The following is a 21,361-nucleotide window of genomic DNA, read 5'->3' as shown; positions in this document are numbered from 1 at the left end:
CACAGGTAGAAGCAAGAATCCCCACACACACTCCCCACACATACCTCCAAGTGTCTGGGCCAGTTCCTGTGGCCCAACAAAGAACTTCCCCTAAGGTATCAAAGAGTCTGAGTGGGCCACACTGCTCCTGGGGAGTGGTTACAAGACAGGATGAAGAGCCAGGGCAAGAGGCAGAGACAGAGAGCTTAAATATTTATCAGGTGATGGCAAAGATCAAGAATACCCCAGTCAATAATGAAGCTAAGAAGAAGAAGGGAAGTCCGGAGATAAAACTTTAGAGAACCCAGTAAGAGCATACAAAGAATATATAAACATAGAGTACAGGCATGCAGCAAATCTGCTGAGAAGCTGATGGAATGAGGATACAGAGTACCAACACTAAGACCATTGAGGAGGGTGAATCCAGGGAACCGAGTAGACCACTTCTTCATTTTATAGATGGTGGTCACAACTCGGTGTGTGTCATCAAAAGACTTTTGTGAAACAGAACTCAAAAGAAATGTCAAAGACATTGGGAAAAAGAAACTTATGCAGAGAGAAAGGAAACTCATCAGATTATTCAATAGAAGGCAGGCCTGGCAGGAGAGAGAGGCAGATGCATCTGCCCAGAGTACTGTGTGATGCTCGGAGGTGAAACCTTAGAAAACAAAAGTACAAAGGAGGAGCACTGTGTGAAGAGTCAGGAGTCCTAGAAAGAACAAGTGAAAAAACATGAAGGTGCTAAAAACATGTTTAGGTGTACATGCAAGGGGAAGAACAAAGCCATTCTTAGTAAGAGGGCAATCGTGATTTTGTAATGTGCTGTCCTGAAGTTTTACTACCAGGCAGCACAGCACCGGATTCTCTAGGAATGGTGCTGTCTAAAGTCAGGCAACACTGGAGTCCCATCTGGGCTCCCTCCACCTGCATCGACATTGTTAGCCAGTTTTCCTTGATGAGCTTCAAATGGTTCTTCATGGTTAACTCATAATCATGTCTGGATATCTTCACATCTATGATGGAATCAGTTTTTACATTCTAAAAGTTGATACATGCCGTGAATATATTTTAAGCCATAAAACATCTTAAATATTATGATTACCTCTTTAGCTGGTCCTTATCAAAGCATTTGATTATTACCCTTCTTCTGTGAAAACGGGCCCTACCTTCTTTCTACTCCCATCGCAAGTTCTGCAGTTGAGAATACACACAAGGAAAGTTCAAACATGCCAGCAGGGCCCCAATCTCCCAGCCTCATGAGAAACCCACAGTTTTTATTTCCAACCCAGTAGAGTTTATACTGCACAAGAACTCTGCTTCACACACTGAGCAATTTGCTAACCTGTCACTGAATAGACTTCTTGCTGTTCTGTTTCTGTTACAATATTAATCTTTCTTAGTAAGTCCCATTGCACAATCTCTTGCTCCAATTACCCGACAATGCGAAATTTATTCTGCAATCATGTAGTAATATTTCTTTTAATATACCAGGAAATAATTAAACCAGAAAATTTTAACGATGGGTCCTACGTCGGTCCCTAGCCAAAGTACTGAGTAAATGATTAACAGATGGTTTGTGAGTACTTGGCAAGGGGGTAATGGCTAATATCAGCCAGCTTGTGCTTGCTAACTATCACCTTATGAAAGTCATCTCATTTTCCTGTATAACTGGAAACTTAGATTAGAGGCTCATGGTAGGCAAATTCTGTCTTCACTCTGGAGTATAATTTGGCAAAGACTTTCATGATCTCCCTGTTAAGCAAGAAGATCCTTAAGATCCTTATAAGCCGAATGAGAGTGTCTTTGCAGACAACTGAACAGTAATGCCCCCAGATGATGACAATGTGCAGCTAGGAGGATTGCTCCAGAAACTACAGCTGCGAACTCTATAGTGCAAGCCCATGCAGCAGTTTTACAGGGCCTTAAGTATCACATGTCCTCCCCACCCCCCAACTACACACACGTTTTTTGACCCTTGCGGGTTTTGTTTATATAGAATAGTTCAGGATTTAGTGTTTTTAAGGGGTCTCTGTGTATGCCTGCCGTGAAATGAGTTTCTTGTGCTTTTTCTTTGTTTTTGTTTTCTGTTTGGTGGTTTGTCTTATTCTGTTTTGCTTCTTTGGTTTTGTAGTTGCCAGGTTGCTTTCTAATGAGAGAGCGAAAGAAAGTGTGTGTATGTGGGTGTATGGTGATGGATGTGGATGTGGGACCTGAGAGGAGTTGGGTGAAGGGAACCATAATCGGAATGCATTGTGTGACACAATATTTTAATAAAAATTAAAATTATATAAAAAGAATCACGTATCACTGTTTATGTTACCTATGCGATTCACAACTCTAAGAATGATAGCTAGTACGCTGGATTATAAAATTATAAACTCAAATTTCCAATTTCTTAACACACAGAATGGCGAGTGAAAACCAATGTGTTAGAATCTAACAGGAGTGCATGTGAAGTTAGGAATGTGAGTCACAAACTCGAATTCTAGGCACACAATTGAGAATGTTCCTCAAATTGCCTGGCTGTAGTTCTTATGAAAAAGCCTAACTTGGCCACAACAGCATGATTGACCCACACAACACGGTTATCGAAAAGCTGAAGGAATTGCAGGCAGCATCAATACTGTGTTCACAAGAAGAAAAGGGTCCCTCATCTACGGCATGCACTGTACAGCAAGTGGCTAGCTGTATATAGAGCTCCCCAGGAATGTGGGGGGGGAGGTGTTTACAGTGAGAACAACAGAACTGGCCGATAGATCAGCCTTGCAAACAGCTTCCAAAACTAGAATCCAAGTTATCATTTATCTTCCCTTTTTAGAAGCACTTTAAGCTGTGGGTCTGGCCAGTCTCAACCTGCTCACCAGCTCTTCATGGTAGGTGGCTCACATAGCGCCCAAAGGCTCCAGTCCCTACAAGAGCTAAACCAAATGGAAATGATTAGGGGAAGTGGCAAATACATGTGCAAAGCTTCCACGGAACACAGGACTGAGAATCAGCCCCACATCCATGTGTGTCAGCACTGAGGAAAACCCCCCTGGCCCTGGTGAGGTCACTTAAGACACCAATGGGGATTTTCATTCATGTTCGGGTCCTACTAACAAGCGGTTACAACAGTACCAAAGCGATCCTGGTGTTCATGGCCATTTCTAAAGAAACTCTCCCACTGTCCTTTATTAAAATTCTCCATTGTGTTAAATAATTGCCAAGAGCAGGGCATACAACGCTATAAAGGAAATAAATAAAATTCCAACAACAGACTTTGAAACACAGAGATCTATTTGAGTAAAGGATAGGCAAATAATAATAATGATAATAATAATAATAATAATAACAGCTTTAAGCTAGAAGAACTGCAAGAAAATACAGATGGAAAAAATAGAATTTGAAAGTCGTTCCTAGCAATATTAGAAGTTGGGAAAATAAATGACATAATTTTTAAGTGAAAATTAATAAGTAAAGAATATATTCATAAGCAAAACTTCTTTAAGATGTCCAACAGTGGACTTGATCAGCAGAGGTGAGAACCAGAGAGCTCAGGAGTGGAACATCTGAAATCACCCACCAGAAGAACAAGGAGAGAGGAGAGTTGGGCAATAATGAAAGACTCATGGGAGTTACAGAGTACCATAAGAAGAACTAAGCTTGGAGCACATCTAGAGAAATAACAGCTAATACTTTCCCAAATCCAGAGGACAACACTCTGGGGTGGACTTCTAAGCAAATTCAGTTCAAGGAGAAATTGCTGTACACATATCATAAATTGCCCAAAGTGAAACATCAGGAAAAATAACTAAAGCAGCAAGAGTTGAAACATGCCACGTTAGAACTTGCATAAATACGGCTATCAGCAGAATTCTGAGCAGAAATCCTGAAGGCCAAGAAGGAGGGACGTGACACATTGAGAAGTCACCATGTGCAGTAGTTGGAAGGTGAATGACTCCCCAGGTGCATATGTCTGGATGCTTGATCCCTAGCTGGAACTGTTTGGGGACAATTGGGAGGTGTGGCCCTGCTGGAGGAGGTGTGTCACAGATAAGGTTCTGTTTGGTGAGCATTCAGGTGTGGGCAAGCATTCGGAAAAACACTGTAGCACAGTGGAGACATGGAATGTTTTTGTTGTGTTTGCTTACCAGGTTACTCAATATCATTATAAATTTTCTCTTGTGCCCTCATTCTTAGCATTCACTCACTCCCACAAGCTATGCACAAGGGACTTGTCATGTGGTGAATTGCTGCAGTCTCCTCACCATCCTCCTCTTTAGAAACTACTCCGCTCCCCTGTTTCTTTTAAAACTTCAAGACTTGATTGTAGGGAGCTCCTATCCTCTTCCTCGGCAATGCCTGTTACTCTCTATGACAACATAAATGCATTAACCTGCCCAGAATTCACGAATGGTTGTTACACCCTCCCATAAGTGTGACATCCTCATCTGCTGGGCTTTTCCCCTGATGTTAGTCAAAAGGGTGGCTCTAGCAATCTGAGGAGCAAGCTGTACTCTGCATAGGGTCAAAACCACTTTAGAATGTAGGTCTTTTGCATAGGCACAGACCAGCCTTTGTATTGCTCTGGGCTCTGGGCTCTCTAACTCATGTTTCTATAAAGAGTCTATAAAGTCAAAGTCATCAAACAGTGCTCTTAACACCAGTTTTAGAAAACCTATTCATACCCGGTACCAGGTCATCTCTGGACTCTGTGCATCACTTTGGCAGCTGAGACTGGGACAATAAATGGAGCCCGTGCTTCCAAGAAATAGGTATTGCTTGTGCTCTACAGGCTTCCCACAGGATACATTTCTCTGAGGCTTAAGTTCTAAGATGGTCTTGACACAACAAGTCATATCCTGAGGACTCCTAGGAGATAGAGAGGGTCCTGTAAGCACTTGTTGGGGTCACAGAGAACTTGAGAATATTTTCAGACTGGCATGCCTTTGAAACATACCTAATCCTGGGTCTACAGATATATGACCCAACATTGTTCTTCTGTGGGGTCAATATATGCAGCATGCCTTTCGTCTGCACATAAAGAGAGTTTCTACCGATCTCCTCTAGTGGACCTCCACTTGGTGGTTGCACGTACCACTGGACATCAGATAGGTCCTGGTTACCACTGCAAGGCATGTGGGCAGAGCCTTGTGCTGATGACAGTTGACTTATTTGGGATAACTGTGACTTATGAAGCTCTGGTAAATCACAAAATAGAACAAAATCCTCTGCAGCCTCCACAGGATATATCCAAAGAAGTCTTTTGGTGGCACAAGCTGAAAATTACAGTAAATGAAACAACACAAAGAAATGTGTTAGAAGGTAGAATGCTTATTAATGCTTAAAATAGGCTCATTATAATAAAGGAGTAAGCTCTCTCATCTATATTGTGTACTATGTCAAATTAATAGATGAAAATGGCTCATGTTCTGATTTCCTCCCAACAGGCTTGTGTCTTAACTTGCTGTTGGTGATAGTTGAACAATCATGCACTACTCTTCAGATGTCTCCACTGAATGCCCAGCTGTGGTCACTGGGATCCCCCAGCTGTATGTCATATCTACTGAAAACAGTCCTGACCAGAAACTCTCCTCCTACTCCCTTTAAGAGCAAGAAGATGTTGTATAATAATAGGTCAGGCTACTGATGGACCAGATTACCTGCCACTTTAGACTTTGACCACAAGACTCATGGTGTTAATATGCAAAGCAAAAACCCCTACCTGAATGATCGAATCCCATGGTCTTCTCTCCTGCAACAAAGCAAAGTAACACCCAGCCCAAGCAGAGCATGGTTCTTCACTGCTCCTGACATGGCTTGAGTGACTTCTCATTGCCAGTGTGGAGTGTGTGGAGACTCAGCACTCTCTCTCTGGCATCCTCTTCACTAATGAAATAGGAAATGGAGAAATCAAAACCTGTGACCAAGCCCCAAGTCACACAGGAAACCCTAAAAGGGCACATCCCACCCAAACAGTCCTTTGGAAGCTCAGAGACTGCATGGGTATTTTCAGGGGCTTGAAACAGCTCCTCCTCCACATGTCATCTCTAGCATATCCAAAGGATGAGCACCTCACATTCAGGGTTCACTGAGGACCTCACATGGGCCCTGGAGTATCTTCTAATACCATTTCTCTTCACTGAATTCTTCTTATTTTTGTTATAATACTCCCATCTACTGTGCATACTTCTATCAGTAGTCTGGAAAACTTATGCTTTATTTTCCTTGAAAAGATAGGCTGATTTATATGGAAATAACATATTCTACATTTAGAGAAAGCTGGTGATTGAGCTCCTATCTATAAAATCTGAGAGTATCTACATGGTACTAAACACTAGATTTAAAAAATTATTAGGTTAGAAACTTGTGACTTGAAGATTAACCTACTGATCCTCTCATGTATAAAAATGGAAAGCATGTGTTCTTAAAATTGAAAGTCAGTCCTGGGTTGGTTGGGTTCTACATGTTTGTCTCCACTTTAGAGACAGTGACCATGAGAAACTTCAAACAACTTATAAACAACAAGAGCTATGGACTTGGAAAATATAAAATTGTTTGAGTATTTAATTTTGAGCAGAAAGTAAAATGTTTAGTTACAGGACAGTATTGTCTATTCTGACATTAAAAAGGAACAAAATTTGGAGGATAGACTCTATTTCAATGTCAAAAACTGCCAAGGAATTGAGCTGATTATCCACTTGGTATGACCACTAAGAGATGGGCAACCAGAGAAGGAGGGTAAAAATCCCAGGATGAAAAGACTGCAGGGACCTCAGAGATAAAATGATAGGCAAGAACCTACCACATGTGACATGGTGAATGTAAAAAGTCAGGATAGCAAATGTTAGCACTTCCATTCAAACAGAAGGGCAGGTTGGGGGGGGCAGCATCCTGGGGAAGCACAGAGAGGATGAAAGGACAACTGGAGAATGGGGAAATAGAATGGCAAAGACAGGAGGTGTGTTATACACCAGTGTCTTAGCCGCAGTTCCCCAGCAGGGAGGCAAGGCAGCATCAGCTTCATTCAAAAGCTAAGCCAGGAAGCCCAGGGTTGAAGACTTCAGTACACCTCACAGTTCCTGCAAAGACTCCAATTTACTTGGGAGTTTTGGTGAGATGGTGACCCCTCCTGAGGAGGAGGTCAGCAATGGGAAGAAGGTCAATGGTATTATCACACTAAGTACTAGAAATCTGTAGCTAGATCAGTCTTAAAGGAGAACTTACTGTTTAAGGCCTGGCTACCCAAAGAACATGATCACAAGGAAATACCACAAGTCATGGAGCCTGGAATCAACGTCCCGCCTTCTCGGGTTGGAAGATACCTCTGCAAGGCAATTGTAGAGAGAATGAAGAGTGCATGCAGACTTGTTGAGAAGTGTAAGGGGTGGGGGGCTGGCCTTTGGAAGCAAAAGGGATGGGTATGTACAGGGGATCTCACTTTCTGTTCCTGGAAGCTGACATTTTCTCCTTGAGGTTAACTGTGTAGCCTGAAGGCAGTATTTGGAGCCAGTTATCTTCTTGGAGGTATATTGTTGGCAGGTCTCTGAGACTCTGGGAAGGGAATTGACTTTCACAGTCATGTACAGATTTCAATGTTTGTTTGATTCTCTTACCTTGAATCCACTTGGGAGTGTGGAAGAAACAGCCCAGCACACGGACGGTAGAGTGTGTCATCTCAGACTCCTGCTACCCCAAACAGAGAAGGAAGTTGTCTTCCCCAGGGAAGACAATTCTGGTGGACTCTGGGCATGTGAATAGTTCAAATTCAGCACTATCCTAGATGGTAGGAGATGTAGGAGCACTCACATTCAGTGGAGCCTAGTTTTTCTTTCCTATTAGACTCTGTTAGAAGTTGCTCCAACACATCACATTTTTTTATGCCACTCAAAATCCATTTTTTTCTTTTTATTAAATTTTTAGTGGTATTTTAACTCTATTTCTCAGAGTTTTCATGTTATTATTTCTATCCTCTTCATAATTGCCTAACCCTATTCATTCATTATTCCTTTACTGTGTGATCAAATTCATTTTTTATTTGCTTGCCCCTTCCTCTCCCTTTTCGTAGTGTTCTCAGACCTTTTTCTTTTATTTCATGTAACCTTCTTCCCCTTTCTCTTCATCCCTTCCTTGCTGTCTTGCTTTGCCTCCTTCAGGTGCTATTTTTACTTTTATGTAAAATAATTATCTTCATACCATATTCTACATTAATGTTGCGCCATTTTGTGTTCTATGGCTACTGGTGGTGTGATAATTTGCTTTCACTGACTTAATGTGTATGTCAACACTTTGCTTTGCTTTGTCATTTGTTTACTCCTCTTTGAAAGGTCTCAGAGAGCCTTCTCCTCAGGAGTTCCTCAAATAAAACCGGAAGAGAGATGTATGCCAAAAATGAACAAATTACAACAGAGACACTCAATAAACGTGACTAGGTAAAGTCATGTTACACATCCAAGTAATGATAACACAGCAATTTCTAATCCCAAAGACAATGAAATGATTGACATTCTGGGCAAATATTTCAAAAGTCAGCTTGTAAAGATAATCAATTACAAAGAGTAAACAAACAAACACTAAGATGAGGTAAGGAAATAAATTCAGGATACAGGCAAGAAAGTGACTATTGCAAAAAGAGAAAGTCGAGATGGGTAAGACATTTGGAAAGACAATCATGATTTTGGGGGAAAAAATACAGACATGAACAACTCAGTAAAATTTTGGTAATAGAAATCATAACCAGCAGACCAAATGAAGCAGAATATCAGAGGTGAAAGAAAAAGAAATATGACACTCAGGTATTAGTGGGGTAAAATTATATAATGTACAACAATATACAGAAAAATATTCATTAAAATTTGAACAAAACAGATTGCCAATTACTGCAAAGAAATGGCCATGTAAGCCCAAAAAGTATTTAGAACCCCAGACAGATCAAAGAATGATGTCTCTATAACATATTGGATTCAAAATTCCAAAGTTCAAAATTAAAAAGTATTAAAAGCTGCAAAAGAAAAATCACCAACTCGTTACTGAGGCAAATTTATCAGAAAAAATATTCAACCTCGGTATAAACCCTGAAGGAAAGTATGTAATGATGTATCACAAACAGTGAAAGGAAGTAAATGGCAATAAATATAACTGCTTTCAGTACATTTGTCTTAAAATCAGGAAGAAATAAAACAAGCCAAGACAAGCACAATCGGAAGCAATTTATGATTACTAGACCATGATTGTGGAAGACACAGAAGAATCCTACACAATTAGAGGGAACAAAGAGTCTTAATAAGGAAAATATGGAAAAGAATGAATTTCATGACAAGAACAAACAGACAAAGAAGAATCATGAATGGCTCAGCAGCTAAGAGCACTGACTGCTCTTCCAGAGGATCTGTGTTCAATTCCCAGCATCCACATGGCAGCTCACAACTGTCTACGACTCTAGTTCCAAGGTATCTGGCACCCTCACACAGACATACATGCAGGAAAAACAAATAAATAAATAAATAAGTAATAGAATGGCTCGGTCATTTCCAACTCAGTAAGCCAACTAATGTCTAACATAAAGAGATGAGAAAAACAATTAAATCAACAGGAAAATACTCAGCAAAGGCTTAAGAGTCATCAAACCCCTTTCAATAATAACCCTAAATGCAAATGGCTTTAGTTTGCTGGTTAAATTATTCAAACTTAGTGAATAGATTAAGAAGTAAGAGCCAATTATATGTTGTCTCTAAAAAAGAAAAAACACTCCTGTATTAGTTATGGTTTTATTGCTGTGATGAAACATCATGACCAATGCAATGTATAGAAGAGTTTATTTGAGCTTGTGGTTCCTGAGGGCTAGAGTCCATGATGGCAGAGTGAAACAGGAGCAGGAAGCTAAGGGCCCATATCTCGAACAACAAACATTTAGCAGAGAATGTTAACTAGGAATGTCACAAATCTTTAAACTTTCAACGACATACTTTCATCAACAAGACCACATCTCCTAAACCTACCCAAGCAGCACCATCTACTAAAGACCAAATATTCAAGTGTCTGATTCTATAGGGACATCTCATTCAATCCACCTTACTGGCAAAGACCACACATAAACTGAAGGTGAAACAATAAAAGTCAGAATACCAGGCAAATGGAAGCCAAAAATAAATGGGAATTGTAGACTCTGTGCCATAATGAGAAAATATAAAGAAAGTTAATTCATATTAATAAAGAATGTGATTCATCATGAAAATAGCATTGTTATAGATGTGCTGAGCATTAAGGTACCAAATTTCATTTTAAAAACATTATTGAACATACAGAAACAAACTCTACTACAAGAATAGACTTTGGGCTCCCATCCAACAATGAGAGATAGACTCTCACCCTGGACTCTTGGAGGAGGGTCTAGGCCCTGCCCTGGATGAAATGACAGACTATGGACATCCCATGGAGGGCCTCACCCTCCCTGGGGAAATGAGGGGATATGGGGGGGTTGGTGGGAGGGCACGGGAGGAGGGGAGGGAAAGGGAGAGGGACCTGGAATTGACATGTGAAGCAACCTTGTTTCTAATTTAAATTTAAATTTAAAATATATATATATATATATATATATAAGAATAGAAAACAATTTGAACATCCTGTTTTCAACAATACTAGATCATCAAAAACATGAACAAACTAAACCTTGTCATTAACCTACACAATAGATCAAAAGGACTTAATAGACCTATAGAATATTGTATCTAAGAGCTTCAGAATATACAACATTCTCAGCAGTTATAGTAGCTACTGCCATTGCTGTTAGTCACATAACAACCCAAGAACAAACCCATTCTGAAAGTTCTATTTACATGGAACAACACTCACAAGCTCTTATTTCCCAGTGTCTGCACTTAAAAGACCACCTGGTATCTAAATATTGCCTTTCATTGTACCATCACTCAAACACTTCAGGGATTCAGAAGAAATCATTCATGTGCAAAGTATCCTACTTGTTGAGCAATTCAAACCAAACGTGGCTGAAGATTCTCCTCCAGGGAGAAAAATGATTAACAGGTGGCAATGAATGTTATCATTTAACATTTGCCATTCTAGAAAACACATGTGTTGTATTTCTCATTCCCAATGGATAACTGAAGGTCTTATAGCTCATGGCAATGGTGTGCATTATAAAATGAAAACCACATACCTGTCCAGTAGTAGAAGAGAGTTATATCTAGATGCAGAGGGTTTCAAAGCTTCTCATTTTGCTATCACTACACGCCATCCTCCATGGAAGAAGGTAGGATGATCTGGAAATCTGGAAGGTCTTTTTCCTAAAATTTTCCATAAGTTATTAAAAAAACTGTGTCTTTTTCTCAGAGGCGGGAGACCTATCCTGAAGTCATTCAAAGATAAATGGTCAGCCATATTTTACAGTACTAATGAACTAAGTTTTTCAAAGAACAAAGCTTTTGCTGAGAGGAAAAAGGTGAAAATACTGAATAAATTATCAGGAAAAGACAACTTGGTCCTGTTCACATCCTTAAAACACAAATAAAGGAGATATGGGCTAGTTTAACAGTTCCAGTTTTCAAAGAATATTAGGATAATGCTCTTATGGTCCATGGTATCCTGTTCAATGCTTGCCTTCAAGGGTCAACAAGCGACAGTGGTCATTCAAATTTGGCAAGCAGTTTGAATCCCTACTTACAACCCTTCCAATAAAATGCAAGAAGCATTTTAAAAAATGGTTTACTTTGTAACAACTCATTTTTTTTCAAGAGAAGATTTAAAAATACACTGAGATACAAATGTTGCTACTTAACAGTACGTCTGTTACTAAAAAATATTTCAAAAAAAGTAACTGTTTAGCAATTAATTTTTAAGTCATTTAAAAATTATTTGGGGTCAGAAAATCTAGTGACAGAATGTTCAGTGGTCTTACCTTTATTTCCTGGTCTTATAAACACACACACACATTAAAAAAACATAAGAAACTTCAAGTCTCTATGTCAGTGACTGCCGGCTTGTGCATCCGAAGAAAAGTGTGCAAAACATCCATTTTCAAAGAGTTCTACTATAATTTTTTTCTTAGCAAGAGAGTTACTTGGAGAAGAGTTAAGAATTATCCAACTCATACAGTCTGGAAATAATGAGTTATACCCAGGCAGAAAAAGGGTAGTTTGTAAGGAACCGCTGGCTTTGGAAAATGCATGGTCATAAGAAAGGAAAATCAAGTCAACTACTTCTATCTACCACAGAAGAAAAACTCGTGAAATGAAGCATTTAAAGCTGTTCTCTGGCCAGCCTCCTTGACAAGAAAAGCTTTGTGGTTACGTTTAGTTGAAATGGTGAGTAAGCCAGCTTCCTTTACAGGAATTTCCTGTACTGAATTTTAACTAACATTCAACAGCATTTCTTAACAGGGGAGTTCTCTTTTTCTCTCTCTCTCTCTCTCTCTCTCTCTTTTCTTCTAATAAAACTAGGACACCATCACTGCCTTTAATTTCGAACCTAAAGGCTTTCTTTTAATGAACTTTTAAGTGTGCATCTCACTAATATCACTTAGAGGAAGCAACAATTAATTGATAAAGAAAGTGAAAATTTTGAACATTGAAGGTCATTGAAGCTATTTATGTACTTATGCATTAAAAAGGAAACCTTGGAATGCATAATTACGAACTTCACTGTAATTAGAATAATTCAGAGCACCGAGGGACCACACTACTCACAAGGAATATTGTCTACAAAGCATCCTAATTAACTGCATTACCAGCCTCCATCAAGAGATTACTATCCCCATGGAGATAAAGCTAAAGCAACCCGACACAGCAAGGCACTGGTGTTATTTCCACACAGGATTATAGAAAAGCATAAAATACAGGGAAGAAGCTCTGTTGTCAGAGTGAGGGAAGAGTGTCTACCTGCAGTGAAAGTGGAAGGCTTCAAGAGGAATTAGCAACTGAAGACAGGGCTAAGCCATAAAAAGCCATGTGTTCATGTTAGTCATGAACCTATCTAGAATTCCAAGAGGATGTGAGATTTTCCTTACAGCCTATTGCAGTGTGTAACATGTTCAGCAGAAAAGACATGAAAGCACATGAACTTCAGGCTCACAGTGCCAGTAACAGAAACCTAGAAGAACTTGAAGGAATGGGCGAGCATAAAGGAAAAAGGGAAAAAGAGGGTGTTGGTGGGAATGCCGACTCATACAGCCTCTTTGGAAATCAGTATGGAGATTCCTCAGGAAAATGGGAATTAATCTACCACTAGACCCAGCAATTCCACTCTTAGGCATTTATCCAAATGAGGCAGGTTCATACAACAAGGACATCTGCTCCACTATGTTCATAGCAGCATTGTTTGTAATAGCCAGAACCTGGAAGCAACCTAGATGCCCCTCAACTGAAGAGTGGATAGAGAAAATGTGGTACATTTACACAATGGAGTATTACTCAGCAGAAAAAAACAATGGAATTTTGAAATTCGCAGGGAAATGGATAGCACTGGAAGAAACCATCCTGAGTGAGGTAACCCAGTCGCAAAAAGACAAACATGGTATGTACTCACTCATATATGGATTTTAGATATGGATCAGGATAGTGCCAGTCTGCACTTCCACAGATAGAGAGTCTGGGAAACAGGAAAGAACCTAAAAGATATGCATATATGCATAGTACCCAAGAGAAGAGGATGGAGACAAGATCCTCTGAATGGATGGGGAACACGGCGAGGGGTGGGGGGGAGTGGGACCTGGGAAGAATAGAGGGGGTAAAGAGGAAAGGAGTTGGTCATGGGGGAACAGGAAGTTGAGGGGGTGGGGGTAGAATAGGGGGAAGAGGGAATCATAGGATCGAAGACAGATCAGGCACCAGAGTAACCTCGAGTGATCTAAAGGTATAACATCAATTGGCAAGCTAAGCAATAGTGGAGGGACCACCTCGAATGCCCATTCCTGATAATAAACTTGATGTCTATAACCATCCGGGAGCCTTCATCCTGTGACTGATGGAAGCAGAGGCAAACACACAACTAAGCACTGAACTGAACCCAAGGAACCCAGTGACAGAGAGAGAGGAGTGATGAGCAAATTGGCAAAGAATGGGCTGGCAAAACCAGCAGAGACAGCTGATCTGAACAGGGGAGTGCTCTTGGACCCCAGACCGACAGTGGGGAGGCCAGCATGGGACTGATCTGGACCCCCCAAATGTGAGTGTCAGTGAGAAGGCCTGGGCAACCTATGGGGCCCTGAGCTGTGGATCAGTGTCTATCCCTGGTATACAAACTGTCTTCATGTGCCTATAGCACAAAGAGAGATGCTCTCTCAGCCTGGACTCTTAGGGGGAGTGCCTTGACCCTACCAAGAGTAAAATGACAGACTCTAGATATCCCCTATGTGGAAGGATTTGGCAATAGGGTGGGAGGGAGGGGGGGAAGGGGAGTGCGGGAGGAGGGTAGGGAGAGGGAACTGGGATTGACATGTAAAACAAGCTATTTAAAATTAAAATAAAAAATGATAAAAAAGAGGGTGTTGTTTATGTCAGGTGTTTAATAAATGTTGAAGTATACTCAAGATACCTGGGGGCTGGGGTGTGTCCTTATCAAATCTCAGAGGACCTGACATAGACCTCAGTGTTGCGTCTGAAATTATTGCTGGCATGGTCTCCTAAAGTGAATTTATCAACAGCTTTTTCGTTTACCATATCAATCATAGACTGCATTTGGGAAAGAAAAGCAGGAAATCATTGACAATGGGATATTTGGGAAGAGATGAAAGGTTAGTCACTACAGGAAAAAACTCAAACATGTTTAACACTTTGTACAATTCAAACATTGTGGTACTATCTCGTGGGTAGAAAACTTCCCCATGGAACAGAATAGATGATGCAGAAACATATGATAGCATATGGAAATTTAGTAAAAATAGAAAAGGGCATCACAAATTAGATGACCGTTGATAAGCGTAGTGTGGTAATGGGGCAGCCATGTGGAAAACTGTGCAATGAATCTTTTCCTCTGGCCACACAGCCCACTGTGTTCCAAATGGACTGGGATTTAAAGTGTGAAAATGCTAATCTACACAAGTATTAGAAGTGTAGCTTGCTTCTCGATGACCTAGAAGTAAGTAAATACAAAAACAGAGTAAAAGGATAAATGATAAACTCCGGACTTGCAACTTACATTTCAAAATCTTGTCATCTCTAATGTGATAAGATCTTGCAGCAGTAGAAATAAGATCAAACATCTCCACAAAACATTAACAGAAGGTAAGGACATATTTCTATACATTGCTGTTGGGAATGAGAGCCAGCACAGTCTTGTGGGGAGAAATAAGGCAATTATTGACCAAAACCATAAATGCCTGTTTGCTGTCACAGTAATCCTGCATCCTGGACATGACCTCAAAAACATATTCAAGCAAAAAAATGTGAAATGTGTTTAGATAATACTGTCTGTCATAATGTCACATGTAAGAGTAAAACACTGGAAACCCTTGGGACTGGTTGAATAAACAGTAACATAAGAATGTTCCAGGAACTTGTATGAAGTAGTGAGAACTAGCTTCAGATATAATTATGGAGTAGTTACTAAAAATGGTCTCAAGAAAATTAAATTGTAAAACTGGTTGTAATCACTACCATTTATCTGTGAGAAATATAAATATCCATGCATATTTATTTATATTAAAATATGGAAATATAAGTCAATGTCAATATTTTAATTGTTTACTGTGTGGTGCAGAATAAACAGGTAATGGAGAGAGGGTTGGACAGTAACTTCTATATGAATTTTATTTTGCAGAATTGCTCTAAAAAGAAAGATAAAATTTTAAGAAACAACCCCTAGAAATAAAAATATGAAAAATAAACCTAACTCTACTGAGTCAACAAAACACTATTATTAAAAGATAATTTCAAATGACTTGAGAACACAATGCTTGATTTTGTCTTTTAATGAAATAATCTCAAGGGGGAACACCTGTCTAAAATAATCACAAATTGCTTTTAGAAAAAAAATATTGTTGAATTATCAAAGTTAAAGTATTAAAATTATTCTGAAGCTACTATATACTAGACATTAATAATTATATTAATATCATCAAGAACTGGAAATATGAATGCAAATTTTGCTCATATAAAACTGATGACTAATTAAAACTTTCAGTCTTGAATGAAATTGTCCTTTCAGTGTTGATTCAAGATTCAACTCTTCTATTCCAGTGCCCTGCTCAGAGCCACCTGAGGCCTGGAAACTGTGCACTAGAGAACACATCCCGGCAGTCCAGTCCACCCAGAGTCTGCCAAGGCCCCCATACTAGTCCAGCCACCATCCACGGGAAGAGTAGAGCCATCAGAGTATTGGACCTGCTTGCACACACTGGAAGGGAACTTTGAACCTGTTCCTACCAGGAGAAGAAGAGACTGCTCCTGCACCCACAGGAAGAAGGGATGTGAAGAAGACAATCTAAAAGCACATTCAACAACAGAGAAAACAATATGACACTACAACAGTAAGACCTGAACATCCCAACACAGATGAAGCAGAAGAGAACGACCTTAAAAACGACTTCATGAAAATGATACAGGCCCTCAAAGAGAATATGAGAAAATTCCTTAAAGAAATAAAAGAAAAAACAAACCAAAAATACAAGAAATCAACAAATCTCTTAAAGAAAGCAAGGAAAGCCAAGAAAAAAAAAACAATCAAACAAATCAAGGAAAAATTCAAACATGAAAATTGAAATAGAGACAATAAAGAAAACACAAACTGAAGGAATGCTGGAAATAGAAAAGATGGGTAAGTGATCAGGAACTACAGATGTAATCATAACCAACAGAATACAAGAGATGAAAGAGAGAATCTCAGGTGTTGAAGATACACTAGGAGAAATAGACTCACCAACCAAAGAAAATCTGAAATCCAACAAATCCCTTACACAAAATATCTAAGAAATATAGGACACCATGAAAAGACCAAGCCTAAGAATAATAGGTATAGAAGAAGGTGAAGAAACCCACCTGAAAGGTGCAGAAAACATATTCAACAAAATCATAGTACAAAACTTTGCCATCCCTGACTTCAAGCTCTATAATAGAGCAATAGTCTTGAAAACAGCTTGGTATTGGCACAAAAAATAGACAGGTAGACCAATGGAATCAAATAGAAAACCCTGATATTGACCCACACACCTATGAACACCTGATTTTTGACAAAGAAGCTAACATTATACAATGGAGAAAAGAAAGCATCTTCAACAAATGGTGCTGGCATAACCTGATGCTGTTTTGTAGAAGACTGCAGACAGATCCATGTCTGTTGCCATGCACAAAACTTAAGTCCAAATGGATCAGAGACCTCAACATAAATCCAGCCACACTGAACCTCTTAGAAGAGAAAGTGGGAAGTTTCCTTGAATCACTTGCTATAGGAGACTGCTTCCTGAGCATAACACCAGTAGCACAGACACTGAGATTGACAATTAAGAAATGGGACCTTCTGAAACTGAGAAGCTTCTGTAAGGCAAAGAGACATAGTCAATAAGACAAAACAGCAGCCCACAGAATGGGAAGACATTTTCACCAACCCCACATGTAACAGAGGGCTAATTTCCAAATTACAAAGAACTCAAGAAGCTAGTCACCAAAACACCAAATAATCCAATTAAAAAGTTGGGTATAGAACTAAATAGAGAATTCTCAATAGAGGAATCTAAAATGACTAAGAGATACATAAGAAAGTGTTCAAAATCCTTAGCCATCAGGGAAATATAAATCAAAACAGCTCTGAGGTATCATCTTACTCCTGTCAGAATGGCTAAAATAAAAAACAACAATGACAGTTTATGCTGGAGAGGATGTAGTATGGGGAACACTCCTCCACTGCTGGTGGAAGTGCAGACTTTGGAAATCAGTATGGAGATTCCTCAGAAAAATGGGACCCAGTCTACCACAAGATCCAGCAATTCCATTCTTAGGCATTTACTCAAAAGATGCGTATTCATACAAGGACATCTGTTCAACCACTTTCATAGCAGCATTATTTGTAACAGCCAGAACCTGGAAGCAACCTAGATGCCCCTCCACTGAGGAATAGATAGAGAAAATGTGGTACATTTTCACAATAGAGTACTACTCAAAAGAAAAAAAAACAATGAAATCTTGAAATTGGCAGGCAAATGGATAGAACTAGAAGAAACCATCCTGAGTGAGGTAACTCAGTCACAAAAAGACAAACATGGTATGTACTCACTCATATATGGATTTTAGACATTGAGTAAAGGAGTACCAGCTACAGTCCACACTGCCAGAGAAGTTAGTAAACAAGAAGGACCCTAAAAGGGACATACATGATCCCCTGGAAAGGGGAAAGGCACAAGTTCTCCTGAGCTAATTGGGAGCCTGGGAAGAGGGAAGAGGGAGCTAGGAGAAAAAGAAGGGGAGAAGAGGAGGGGAGAGGAGGACATGAGGGAGCAGGAAGGTTGAGTGGTGGGAAGAATAGAGAAGAGCAAGAAAAGAGTTACCTTAATAGATGGAGCCATTATAGGTTTAAAGAGAAATATGGCACTAGGGAAATGTCCAGAGATCTACAAGGTTGACCCCAACTATCAATCTAAGCAATAGTGGAGAAACTACCTTAAATGACCGTCTTCAATAATGAGATTGATAACTACCTTAAATGTAATCCTAGAGCCTTCACCCAGAGGCTGATAGAAGCAGAATCAGACACACAACTAAACACTGAGCAGAACTCCTGGAATTCAGTTTCAGACAGGGAAGAGTGATGAGCAAAGGGGGTCAAGATCAGGCTGGAGAAACTCACAGAAACAGCTGACCTGAACAAGGGGGGAGTTCATGGACCCCAGACTGATAGCTGGAAATCTAGCATAGGACTGTTTCAAATCCCCTGAATGTGGATGTCAGTTTGGAGGTCTGGCTAATCTATGGGGCCTCTGGTAGAGGATCAGTACTTATCCCTGATACATAAATGGACTTTGGGAGCCCACTCCACATAGAGGGATACTCTCTCAGCCTAGACACAAGGGGAAGGGTCTAGGCCTTTCTCCAAATAATATGACAGACTTTGAATATCTCCCATGGAAGGTCTCAGCCTCCCTGAAGAGCAGAAAGGGAATGAAATAGGAGGTCAGTGGGGGGGGGGGCAAGGGAGGAGGGGAGGGAGAGGGAACTGGGATTGACATGTAAAACAAGCTTGTTTCTAATTTAAATAAAAAATGACAAAAGATTCAAGTCTCTCCCTTCCTCTCCCCCTCCCCCTCTCTCTTTTTTTCTCTCTCTCTCTTTCTGTGTATGTGGGAGGGGGGTTGTGTGTCTTTGCTCTGTCTACTTTAGAAAAACTTAATGAAGCAAGACTCAGTAAATCTAAGGCTGGCTTGTGGACTCTGAATATAGCCCCTCCCCCCTAAAGAGATACAGTTTCATAGTGAGCTGTCTAAGAAAAAGATTAGAGGAATTTAAGCCCAGAGCATCTTCTTGTGTCAGTAAACCACAATAACAGAAAAAGGAAATGATGAAAACTTAGCAGTTATTCTAAAGGACAAACTTGAAAACAGCCAAAGATGGGCAATTTGATTTTCAGTACATTATTAATTTGTAAAATGCTGTGTGTAGAAAAACACTCATTTCTTATGACACGTGTTACATCATGCCCAGTGGTTAATCATAATATAAAAAGATAGAGCAAAAATAGCCCAAAATACAGTGGGAGACAGGTTAAGCATAGGAAGTTGTATACATTTGAATATGATTTTTAGATATTTGAGTATTTGTTGCATGTTCCTCCTGCTATATATGTTTGAACTGTTTTGCAATCGACATTTAGTAAATAAAGGTAAAAGCTAAATGCTTTTTTAACCTAAGTGTGGATTCCCTCTTTGCATTTTTTACTTTGCTAATTTCATGATTTGAATGAATTGCAGTAACTGGTGAATACAAAAAGAAACAATTTAGAAACTGTAACAGGCTTTTTCTTCTTTGGGCCACCAGCCAACTCCCAAATCATGGCATGGGGACTTATTAGTTATGAATGCTCAGCCTTATCTTACGCTTGCTCCACTGGCTCTTATAACTTAGCCTATTTCTCTTCATCTACATTTTGCCTTGGAGCTTTTTACTTTTATTGCCTTCTGCGTAACTCATTTTCCCTGCTTCTTGCGTTTGACTGGTAGCTGCCTGGCTTCTGGCCCTGAGCATGTCTCTATCTTTCTCCCTTATTCTCTCCTCCTTTTCTCATTCTCTCTCTCTCTCTCTCTCTCTCTCTCTCTCTCTCTCTCTCTCTCTCTCCCTCCCTCCCTCCCTCCCTCCCTCCCTCCCTCCCTCCCTCCCTCCCTCCCTCCCTCCCTCTCTCTCTCTCTCTCTCTCTCTCTCTCTCTCTCTCTCTCTCTCTCTCTCTCTGCCCACCACTCCTACCTAACCCTCTGCTGCCTAGCTATTGGCCAGTCAACTTTTTATTAGACCAATTATGTGCCTTCCGCAGGCAAAGTGATACAAATGTAACACACCTTCACACAGTTAAAGTGATATTCCACAGCATAAATGAATGTAACACATCTTCCTGTAATTAAAATAATATCCCACAACAAGAAACCGTTTTATAAAGTATGTGATTTGCTTAGGCAGGTAGTTTGGACAAGACAGCCCTTACCCAAAAATACATTTTGTGTATGTTTGTCAAAACACGTCTTAGAATGTCCAGATGAAGGTGATTGGAGCAGCTGCCTTAACTAACATGGAACTGTTGCATTTCCTGGTGGTGATATTCAGGTTGGTCCACAGTGAGGACTCTTGCTGGCATGCCCAGCACGAGATGAAAGATGCAGAATACCACTGCTCAGCTTCCAGATGTTGTATATCCTGAGGGTATTGGGGAGTGTTTTAGGAGTTCATCCTGGTTACTGCTCAGTGTTATTTAGATATCCACAGTGAAGGAAAGGATCACCTTCCTCATCCAATGTATAGTAGCATAACCTCTTTCCTGTCAATCTTCAAACTAGTGTTAATAAGCGTAATCATCGTTGTCTAAGATCCCTTTGCTTTCTTCAGCATGCAAGCTCTTAGAATCTGCCAAGAAATTAAGGTCTATGCCCTTTTTATGATGTTTGTCTTCCTGAATAACATAATTGAAAAACAGTGTAATGCTATCAGGTGCATTTGTGATCACGTTAAATGATGTACCCGTGTGGCTGAAGGTGGAATCTGGTCATCTTTCACCATGGATAATGGTTTAGCTAGGTAGTGTGTGATGTGCTTGCATGGGTGGGTGTTCACATGTGTGTATAAGTGTGTGTGTGTGTGTGTGTTCACAGATACTTGTGAGTGTATATGTGGTAAACATCAGGTGTCTTCTTCAACCAAAACCTATTGACACATTCATGACTGAGCATACACACCAAGTTGTAGCAATTATATAAGCAAGGAGT

At 40.0% G+C, this 21,361-nt stretch overlaps 1 protein-coding gene across 1 annotated transcript in view; it reads right to left on the bottom strand.

The window, feature by feature from the left end:
- The window catches only part of LOC101826458 (interleukin 18 receptor accessory protein), a 33,790-nt gene extending 21,551 nt beyond the window's left edge, over positions 1-12,239 (bottom strand). The window contains exons 1-7 of the mRNA XM_040729516.1: positions 11,870-12,239; positions 11,132-11,258; positions 7,400-7,512; positions 7,186-7,285; positions 5,684-5,847; positions 4,919-5,237; positions 4,647-4,830 (exon numbers count right to left, since the gene is read on the bottom strand). Of these exons, the coding sequence (XP_040585450.1) occupies positions 4,647-4,830; positions 4,919-5,237; positions 5,684-5,753 (573 nt within the window). The 5' untranslated portion in view covers positions 5,754-5,847; positions 7,186-7,285; positions 7,400-7,512; positions 11,132-11,258; positions 11,870-12,239. The remainder of the gene's footprint in view (positions 1-4,646; positions 4,831-4,918; positions 5,238-5,683; positions 5,848-7,185; positions 7,286-7,399; positions 7,513-11,131; positions 11,259-11,869) is intronic.
- Positions 12,240-21,361: the final 9,122 nt, after the last annotated feature.

Source organism: Mesocricetus auratus, unplaced genomic scaffold (assembly GCF_017639785.1).
Source record: "Mesocricetus auratus isolate SY011 unplaced genomic scaffold, BCM_Maur_2.0 Super-Scaffold_100021, whole genome shotgun sequence".
NCBI classification, from domain to species: domain Eukaryota; kingdom Metazoa; phylum Chordata; class Mammalia; order Rodentia; family Cricetidae; genus Mesocricetus; species Mesocricetus auratus.
Note: the sequence above shows the minus strand (reverse complement) of the source record. Positions and strands in the feature narration are given on the sequence as shown.